Source organism: Pyxicephalus adspersus, chromosome 2 (genome assembly GCF_032062135.1).
Source record: "Pyxicephalus adspersus chromosome 2, UCB_Pads_2.0, whole genome shotgun sequence".
Lineage (NCBI taxonomy): Eukaryota > Metazoa > Chordata > Amphibia > Anura > Pyxicephalidae > Pyxicephalus > Pyxicephalus adspersus.
This window is the reverse complement of record NC_092859.1, coordinates 29,974,159-29,985,251: the sequence shown is the minus strand read 5'-3', so window position 1 is coordinate 29,985,251 and position 11,093 is coordinate 29,974,159. Positions and strand designations below refer to the sequence as shown.

The window sequence follows — 11,093 nt, the reverse complement described above, 5'->3', positions numbered from 1 at the left end:
GCCCATCGGAGGGTTGGCTGGTGGTAGAATTGTGGGAAGCACAGGGGGAGCATCCTTAACACTTCTGCAGCTTTATCCTCCTGGAAGACAGTTAAGACAATGTCTGCACATTGTCTATAAAACACATAATCTGTGAATTATTATTTATATATGTTTTAACTAGCAACATCCACTGGATATTTCTATATTGAACATGGATTGTTTTTTCGGTCACTGATATAAACATTGCTGTGTTGGCTATGACCACGAAAGGCATCATCCACAGCAACTACAGCAACAAAAGGGCTCATTGAAATTGTGTTTATTGAAATACATATGTTGGCCTATGCTCTCATTTCATTTGGATTTACACCACACATCTCAACATCCGTAGAAATATAAAAAAATAAAACTTTTACCTAAACAGGGATGGACTGGATCAAACAGAATATATGTGTTGTGTTCAACAAAAAGGAATAATTGCTTTATTTTTGAAGGGGAAGGGTGAGGGTCCTGTTTATAGGCTTAAAGTACCGAAGTCATAAAATGTTTTGATATTCTGCCTTTAGTCCTGCAGGCTCCGGGTTGATAGGCTGTATGGCCCAATGGTATATTACACCGCAGGGAGTGTGCTGTGCTACCTTCAATTTTTCTTCTGGTTTTAGTTCCTGCAGTATAGGTTTGTTGACTAAATTGGTAGGCATGTATGAAAAGGCCTGACTTATATCTTTGTATGGTATGTGATCCATAGAACAGCTATAAATAAAAGTATTTTTTCAGTCTTATATTATCAATTAGTCACACTGTTGGCATGTGAACGCTTCATTCTTGAAAGAGTATATATTAATGAGCGGGCCTTTCCCTGCTCACCACATGGATGACAAACAGGATTTTCAGCATTGAGAGAGTTCCAATAGCTCAGAAAAAGGCTTCAGTGACATTTACAACTAGATCTGCAGCTTTAGGACAATGACTAGTCTTTACAATGTACAGCAAGCATAACAAATGACAGCTCCTTAGTATATGATGGACAATGCAAGTATGTAGCAAATTACTTTGACACTGTAAATAATTATATAACTTGTTAGTGATAATTTAATTGGACGAAGACATAAAATTTACAACATAGCTTTTTTAATCATTGTTTTTTAATTTATTGTGCCTTTTAATTCTAACTTTCTGTCCAGTAAAACTGTTGGGAGCACAACAGGAAGTGGGGGATAATCTCTAACAAAGTTTCAGACTGCAGCTTTGGGTGGACTAACATATTCTGCATTAGAATGCCAAGATGTGCTCCTTTAGTGTGACCACAAAGCAAATAGGTTAGGCTTAGTAGAGGATGCACTTTGGAAGGTGTATGCATGATAGCCGTTATATTTTGCAGGAACAAGCTGTATAAGTATGTTGTGCTGCATTATATCCCATTCCCTATAGCACCCATACACCTGGATAGAGGGCAACAAATATGTATGCTTAGTGCATTTCTAAAATAAATGGGCATCCTTACCACAATGCTCAAACTGCTAATATTATTGTCTATTATGGCTTTAACAAGCTCTTACCATTTGGAAGGCCAAAACAGCCCAGCAATGGATGCCCCCACAGATGTTTTTTTTTATTGTTCTTATTGGGAGATTGAATGGGGGATGTTTTTTGCTGAGGCCAAATAAAACTTTTCTTACACCAACTGTGTTCATAAGAAATGTAAGTATAGACTTGATCCAGGTTGATATTTGGTTTTTGGGCTGCACAGCTCCTACATAAAACCCTGTCTCAATTGCAATCATAATGGAGCAATGATATGCAAAGGTATTACATGCTCAACAAAACACAAACATTTATAAATTCAGCAACCCCTAACAACATTCTAAATTAATCTTCAGTGTACAATCTACACTGGAGGCTATAGGTTACTACACTATACTCAGTATACACTGCACTATATAGCCAAGACTCTGCACTGACATTGAAAAAGCCTGATTATATGACCAAGTAGTGCTTCATGTTATTATTTCTTCACTGCCACTAATGAGATTTTAGCACCATGTCACCGAGGAGTAGTTTATAGCTCTGAATGGTAGATCCATAACAAATAAATCACCCTTTACCCACAACCTATAATCTAGGGGCAGTGTAAACAGGCTCTGAACAGCCCTCTGATCTCCCTCTTATCTTGCTGTAGCCAGGAAAAGATAATATTTCAAGCAAACAGACAGGTGTTTATTTTATAACTGCAGAACATGATTCATATCTGTTATAGGAGATGCAACATTTCTCATCCGGTTACATACCAGATGTGCAAAAGTAAGTACACCTCAAGGAAATGATTGACTTTATAACATATTTGCACTGGCAAACATTAGATCTTTGTAGGTTTACTTACGTTTTTGCATGACTGTATCTGGCCTATTCAGATCTGTGAGTTGTGGGGAACAGCTGTAAAATGTGTGTTTAATGTGTTTTATCACAATGCACATCACTGCAGGATTCTGTCTGGGAGGCATTGTGAAAGGCACCCAAAAGCACATCAATTGAGAAATATTATGCACATATGGATCATTACGCTTGAATAAATAGTAAGGGTGCATTATACTGTTTGTTATCAGGCTATTCATTTGGAATAGGAAAAACACATAATACAGCATTTAAAACACTGCAAAGAGTTTGAATAGAAATCTTTTAAGGGAACATGCTAAGTCTGACACCAAAATATTTAGAGCCCTGGACCCTGGGCTTATTTGTTTTGGATATTAAGGCAGCCAGGAATCTAGTATTTGCAGGCTGTCAATGAATGTTAAAATCCTTTAATGAAATAATCAATTTTTCGAAAATTATTTTACATAATTGGGCCACAGAAACCAATCAAGTTTAAGAGCTATTGTACATTGGCTAAAGAGAGCATGTTTATGTGCAGAGAAGAAATAGGATGACAGACAGTGTAACAAACATGTGAAAATGTGTAAGGTTTTTGGAACTAAAGCTGCGTAGACACACTTCCAATAATTATCGTTGAAAACGAACGACTGATCGGCCGAAAATCGTTCACAAAAAAGTGACCAACGACTGACCAACGACGCAGACGAACGAGGACTGTCGTTGGAAATGAACAACCGTCGCGGCGGATCTGATTGGCCGAAGATCGTTCACTATCTACCGTGTGTACAGTCGTTCAGTGATCGTGCATGTTTCTGCAATACACTTTCTCCTTTACATGTCACTCCCTTCATCATTCAAACGATTGTATCTAGCATGTGTACGCTATTGGGGGATTATATTTGAACGATCGTATCATTACAGCATGTACAGAATTGTGCACAATATGATTGTTCAAATATAATCGTGCACAATTGTTGATCGGTCGTAATTGTTTGTTTTCTAATGATAATTATTGGAAGTGTGTACCTAGCTTTACAACTTTTTTATGCAGAGTCAAGGTGTCATGTGTAAGTTCTCTGCCTCCACCCCAGGAGACATTGTGGAACTTGTAGTTTTTCCTGTACAAATGTCTAAGTTTATATTACAATAATCAGCTGATAAGAACGTGGTCCTTCATATAACAGCTGCCATGTGAGAGCCTGGTTGATAATGTAATTAGGGGGATGTGTTCCCATTGCTGCCAGCTATTAGCAGCCTGTCTCCTGGATGGCTAGGAGTTCAGGCGGCTGAGACCCCTTTTGGACTTTTTATGCAGTATCAGCCCAACCTGCAGTTAATACAAGGGGTTGCAGACAATCTGAACACTATAATAAAACTCCAGTATATGATTTCTATTGATCAACTCTTGCAATGCTTTTGACCCTAGTGTGAACCTAGCCTAAAAGGGAGATATACTGGGATGAGAAGCAAGCTTAGGGAAATTTCCCTTTTGGCTGGACTGGCCCTTCATATTTTACCCAGAATGGCATGTCTGTTCCTCTGCTCTGTAAAACGTCAGAATCCTTCATGGCCTCAGACACCCTCAGTTCCTTTTATAGAACAATTAACAGTCAGGTATGTTACTAAAGGCACGTGTCGCTGAATATATTGGATTTATGTTGGTAGACTGGTTAAACTGGAAAGGTAATGACATTATAACTGCAACTGAAAAATATAATTTCATCCTAGAGAAGTGTTAGAGAAGCCACTGCTTTTACAACAACAGCACCAATATATATATGTGTATATATATATATATATATATATATATATATATATATATATATATATATATATATATATATATATATACATACACACACAGTATGCATATATTTCATTTTCCTGGCATAGGCTATGGGTGGTCTATCTGTCCAGGAGTACAGTCAGCCCAGGCCAAAGTAATGATACCCCACTATGGGCTCCTAGAAAATGGGTTGGGTGACAATGACCTGGAAGATTCCCACCAGGAAATGTTTGAGGGAATCAAATTCACTGTTTCAAAAATAGAGCCCTTTGTGAATAACTATTCCTGATTCGTGTATGTATTTCAGTCCTGGACCAGATTAATTCTAGGTTTGCTGGACCCCCCAGGTTCACTGATGAAAGTGTATAGTCTCCAGTCTTGGGGAGCTTTAATAAATCAGGCTCATTGTGGCAGCTGTGCACTTTCGACGTTTGACCAGTAGGTGGCAGAACGAGTCATTGTTTTAATAGGGGGCCTGAAAAAAAATGGAAGATTATTAATGTATAAATTGAACCCTCTGCACTTCTGGTACTTCAAAAACAGAAATTCCAGGCCAGTGATTCTATGGTTAGATGAGAATTAGAATACTTTTGATATTATGCCGAAATGGAAGATTATTTCTGTATTGGTGGGTTCAGTGACACCTACATTTTATCCTACTATTTCTGCAAAATACCATGGTGGACAAGAGCAAAGTCAGAAATTATAGCACAATGATTTGCTGCTGTAGCTAAGACGTTTAGGAAGCCAAGGTTACTGAAAGGTGTCCCTTCCCTGTTCCTGCTGCCTATTTCATAGTATTATGTGTTTTTGTATTTTGCAACTGGGGTTTTGGCCAGTCTTTCCTCATATGGCTGCATGCCATCTATTCCAAACCTAGAAGTGTAGTCTAATATTCAGATCAACTTTCTATCCAAAGAGGCATGGGTCAGGGCTGTCCATTATTGTTTTGTCTGGGATTGGAGCTCTCAGCCTAGTATATACTACAACACCAGGACTTAAAGGGTACTGAATGGACTGGCATGTACAATATACTTTCAATGTTTACAGATTATATCTTTCTCTATCTCACCCCATATGTCCCTGCCCTCTTTGTTATAACTGGTTTAAAAGTGAACAGTGCAGTCTCATAACCTTCAATTTCTTACACTGAAAAAGGAGACATTAATATGGGGGCTCGATTCCTCCTTGGGTACACTGCACTTTTTATACTGTTTTATATCGTTCCTGATTGAGGGGTGGTTTGGGGATCCGGGTAGTGTTTAAATATTATGCAGCATGTCTGTCCATTTACTATTGCTTTCATTACAAGATGTCCTCTCCTTCCCCTAGGAATGGAGTCTCCTACTTCTCAGTGATGGTTGGATAGAGGGTTAGAGATGTATACTCATTCTTGACATTTGATAACGTCTTTTTCTTATTTTGCTTCGTCACGTGATGCTCCAGAAGTCAGATTGTATTGATATCTTTATATTCCGTTGCATCATTTTATCTCATCCTTTGTTAAAGCTAATTCCTTTCTGTTAATGTTCACAGATTTTGAACAGATACAGAAAGGATCCCAAAGCCCCAGCCCTTATATTGCTAATTCAATCTTTATTGTTGTCTTCTGTTGGCTTCCTATAAACTTCATTATATGCAGTGCCAGGAGGATGACCTGGGTATAGTCATGATAATGAAACCTGGGTGGAAATCTGGGCTTTCACAGCTAACTTCAATTTGGATATCAATACTATAGAAAACAACTATACGGTTCTCTATAGATGGTATCTAACATTTCAGATAACCAAATTTGTTTCAGGTTTGTTCCCAATGGTGTTTTAGGAATTATGCAAAAGATGGTACTATGGTTCATATTTGGAGGTTCTGTCCAAAGGCTGTGAGATTATGGATCAGTCTGTAACCATGTTAGGGCTGTGCTATGTATTCTGGCAATGGAGCTCTCTGGCCATTATTTTCAAGGACACCCAGTAGTAAAGAGTATTGAAGTGACTGGCACGCATCATATACTCTAAATGTTTGCAGATGATACCCTTCTCCATCTTGTCTCACCCCATATCTCCCTCCTCTCTTTGTTATATCTGGTCCAAAAGTGAACCAGTCTATATCCTTGCCAATAAATGATTTGTTGGTGCCGGATGTTCTGCATTGAGTAAAACAGAATTTTGTTTTTACATGGACTAGAAGATTCCTATCTGGGAATCCACATGACTTCTTCATACTCTGAAATATATCAGGCCAATTTCCCACCTCTTTTTAAGCAGTTGACATTGTTGTTGCATTATTGAAAACATCTTTCTGTATACTGGTTTGGTCATTTAAATCTGCTGAAAATAATTTTCCTTGTTTTTATATTTTTGTAGGGTTCTTGCAATAACGGTGTAGTCTTATAACCTTTAATCTCTTCAATCTAAAAATGTAGACATTAATCCAGGGCTCTACCTGTGATTGGGTGCACTGCACCTTTTTATATAGTTCCTGATTAAGGATAGTTTGGGGATCCCAGTGCTTTTTAAATATTATGCAGCAGCTCACATTACCTCTGTATCCCAGCTGCAGGACTCTGTGGATCCACCATTGTCTGTTCTTTTTATTATTATTATTATTATTGGCCAGTATTCATATAGTGCTGACATATTACGCAGAGCTTTACAAAGTCCATAGACATATCACTAATTGTCCCTCAAAGGAGCTCACAATCTAATGTCCCTACCATAGTCATATGTCATTAATGTAGTCTAAGAACAATTTTTGAGGATAAGCTGCATAACCTAACTGCATGTTTTTTGGATGTGGGAGGAAACCAAAGTACCCATAGGAAACCCACACAAACATAGGGAGAACATGCAAACTCCATGCAGATAATGTCCTTAGTACTCTTTGTTACCTGTGATCCTATAGCTCTCATTTCTCTCATGTTGATGCTTCCAGTGTATTTGCCACCTCACCTTAGTCCATTTACAGCATTTCTTAACGGTTTGGAATTCTGTTATTTTTTCGGGGGACCTTATGCCTGCCCATTTACCTGTAATGCCAAATCCTCAGATGTCAATGTTGATCAACTGCACAGAAGAGTATACAGATCTGGAGTTCCGATTCTCTGGCTGCATGCTTGTTCTACGTCAGAGACTCAAAATGATAAAAAAAAACAACACCCAGGCAATCAACATTTTCAAGAGGAATTTAGAAACTCTGCATATTTTCAATTGAGTGCAGTCATCCAGCAGCTAGCTGGTTGGAGCAGTAGCTCAGTGGTTAGCACTCTGGCCTTTGCAGTACTATGTCCCAGGTTCTAATCTTGACCAGAACCATCTGCATGGAGTTTGCAGGTTCTCCCCATGTTTGTGTGTGTTTCCTCCAGGGTACTCCGGTTTCTTCCCACATTCCAAAAATGTAGTTAGGTTAATTGGCTTCCCCCCAAAATTGACCTTAGGCTGTGTCACTGACATGGTGAGGACATTAGATTGTGAGCCCCTTTGAGAGACAGCTATTGACATGACTATGGACTTTGTAAAGCACTGTGTTATATGTTGGTGCTATATAAATACTGAATCTAAATCTAAAGTGAATCTCAATCTAAAATAGCGATAAAAACAGGCAAGCAGCTTTTTACTTTAGAGGGGACATTGTCTGGCTACAATCATAATTGAACCTGCCTACTGACAGTGCTACAGATACTAACCAACATTCAACCACTACAAAGCCCTGGTTAATCAGTCAAAGAAATGGGAATGGTTAATATTCCATTCTTTGTAATTGTTCTTTATGCAGACACCCAGATGGTCTACTGTAGAATAGCTTCCAAATGCTTACTAGAGAATTTACCAAATAACCCCCCCGCTATGCTCCCAGAAGGTAATACATGGTTCACGATGAACTTAGCCTAAGGACCAGGGCTGTGTACCTTTCAAACAGATTCCCTTGACATCCTAGAAACAAAAAGGAAAATCTCAAAGAATATTTTATAGACATCATCATAGGTCCAAACATTGCTCTAATGGAATATTTCCCCTCACTCTCTATTTTGATGTTAGTTTTTTGCATTTTCTATAATTTATGTGTAAGAGGTCACCTACATAAACAGAGGGTGACTATCACCAGTAGAGACACTATTATTGGAAATAAAATCCCAAACAAATTCAAGTCAGTCTTCCAAGGTTCAGTATTAAAAGAAATTGGTTCCTGGAGTTCTATGAATAATAGAACCAACATTATGTTTTGTGGGGCATCACTCTATAAAACATCTATCGGTTTTCATAAATTAAGGATCTTTGGTTAAGGAATGCTTCGTATACGGTTTCTAGGTCTAGATTTTTTCTTTCTCATCCATTGAGGTGGACAGGTTATGTCATCTCCTTAAGGATAATTGGACCCGGGCATACTAAACAAAACTGAAGGCCTTCCCAGGATAGCCACTGCTACTACCAGCACGCCTCAGATTTTTTACTAATGTCTCTGAAGGATGGTGTAGCCATAATCAGTCTAAACCTAAACAGCTTTGCACATGAAACCCCCTGGTAGAGATAGTTTGGAAGTGGCCTTTGGGGAACAGGATTCCAGTATAGTTATTGCGAGACCTCAGTCTGGTAATACGAACGATTCGGAACAGCATCCAACCCTCCTAAAAAAACTTTGGTCACCTACAACCATCCAACACTCATCACGTACCAGCTGTCTGGGTTGCTCAAGTAGCTGATGGCTTGCCCTGAACCTTCCTTACTGATCTGCAGTCACAGCATGTCTGATTCTAGACACAGTGAGGACACTCCCACTATAAATTGCAGCCATTATCCTGTTTAAACCCCCTTAGCTTTAGAATTATTGCATTGATTGCCATAGCAGGCTGCAAGGTTGGATATGGTTCTGTGTAGCATCTGTGCTATTCAGATCTAGGAAGTGGATTAGGAAAAACTATTGCCAATAAAAAAAAAAATCCACATTCTCCATTTTTAATTTTTGTTTGGTATTTTTTATTTGTTTTGTTTTTTAAACAGGGAAACAAACACTCTGGAGAAGAGGGAAAAGGCAGACGTCAGGATAAAAATGAGTACAACAGCACCTGGAATTTTAGGCCTGCCTAGGAGAAATACAGGCACTGCCACAACACCACAGGAAATAGCTACTGTCTGACACGGCCCAGACAGTCCAAACTCCTCTGACTAGTGCTATAGGTCCAGGTCATATAAATGGTCCAGATCTCCATTAAACAAGTCCCACTCATCATCTGAGTCTATTAGGTCTTCTTCGTTGTCAGTATCTACTCCGAACAGCACAAAAAGCATTTCACTTAGTTCAAGGGCAAGAATGTCCTGCTCTGCATTAAAGAGCTCTCTGCTTTCGCTTTCACGTTCCTCAAATTCCCAAATCAGGTTCCTACGTTGGGCCTAGAAAAAGAAAAAGTGACAGATCAGTAAAGGGTTTCTAATTCTAATTCCTTCAAGGCCAGAGATCATTGAGGACCAGAGTAAACTGGAACTTTAATAAATAAATTTATGTATGTATGTATGTATGTATGTATGTATGTATGTATGTATGTATGTATGTATGTATGTATGTATGTATGTATGTATGTATGTATGTATGTATAAAATAAAAAGCACTAATACTTGTCACTTGTAATACTTGTAATGCTTGCTGAATAGAATTTGTTACACTTCCACCACTAGCTGCATTGTTATAGCAACATTGAGAAAAGATCTTACGCTCACATCCCATCTATGGGAAAATTTCTGTGTGCTTGGAGCCCATATATACATTCCCTGTCCCATAGACAACATTGCCACTATGTATATAATGAAAGCATTCACAAGCTATCACAATGCGAGAAACTTACCCGGTTCCTGCTTGATGTATCCCCTCTTCGTCGTGGCTGTCGTTCTTCTAGACGGCCATCGGGGTAAGCGTGTTTGTAAAAACAGTTGCCTCCAAATGGACAGTTACCGCGGCCTTCGTCAAAATACTGGCAGGATTTGTTTCTAGAAATAATCAAGAAAGCCTTTCTTTACTTTAACTGAAGAGTAGTTTGCACCACACTTCTGGCATTATTTTGCAACAAGAACTAAGAAATTGTATCATTGCATGAATTCTTTCACATTTTTAGTGCTTTAAACAAAACCTAATGTGTATATATTGTAGAGATGTACTCATTTTTTTTTCCGTTTTACAATACAATATAATGTAGTCAGGCCATTTTTAAAACCCTGATAAAGATAAAAAAAGAATCCTTTAGCAAGCTACGGAATAACTGGGGCCTTTACTGGATATATACCAACAATTTGGTGCATTGGTAGTCATTTTTAAAATCTACATAGATACTGGCACTCCTTTTGCTGTGACCTAAAATCATGTAATATTAAAATACAAATTCAGATGCAGTAAGATCAAGTGTTCTGGATCTCTTCCCCCAGTGGATGTAAGGTAGGTAGGTCTTACCTCATGGCCTCCTTGTACTTCCGGATCAGCTTCTTTTTATCATCCTTTTCCACAACCCAGTACTCGCTTGGAATCACAAAGTTTGATGTGATTCGGCATTCTGGACATGATCTGCACACACAAAGGAAAAAAAAAGGCACAATTTATAAAAGTTTATGAAGATAGCAATTCACGCAGTCCAATTAGCACCACTTTTATTTGTACCTATTTGTTTCATGTATTAGCAGAATCTAGATTTCTCATTATTATTTTTAAACACACACACAACCAGATAACTTACTTGATGATTTTGCTCTCAAACTGTTTAGCACCCCTCCACCTTCGTATACATGTCAGACAGTAGGAGTGTTTACAGTTGGATAGTATTCCAAAACGCCTTTCGCTGAGGTTTGCTTTTTCATACACCACCTCCATGCAGATGCCACACACAACATCCTTACTGCGCTGGACGGCAAACGATAGCTCCATGTCTTTTTCATGCGCATCAATGCAATTCTAGATTAGAAAAAGAATACACTTA

The 11,093-nt window shown here is 38.5% G+C and overlaps 2 protein-coding genes across 3 annotated transcripts in view; one reads left to right on the top strand and one right to left on the bottom strand.

Moving 5' to 3' along the window:
- RAB19 (RAB19, member RAS oncogene family) overlaps positions 1 to 1,108 on the top strand; it is a gene marked incomplete in the record, with an annotated part of 10,199 nt that extends 9,091 nt beyond the window's left edge. For both annotated transcript variants that reach the window (XM_072400218.1, XM_072400219.1), the window contains 1 exon segment: positions 1 to 1,108.
- Positions 1,109 to 9,087: 7,979 nt separating this feature from the next.
- The window catches only part of MKRN1 (makorin ring finger protein 1), a gene marked incomplete in the record, with an annotated part of 5,779 nt that continues 3,773 nt past the window's right edge, over positions 9,088 to 11,093 (bottom strand). The window contains 4 exon segments of the mRNA XM_072400217.1: positions 9,088 to 9,525; positions 9,975 to 10,116; positions 10,574 to 10,684; positions 10,854 to 11,068. Coding sequence (XP_072256318.1) covers positions 9,307 to 9,525; positions 9,975 to 10,116; positions 10,574 to 10,684; positions 10,854 to 11,068 — 687 coding nt within the window.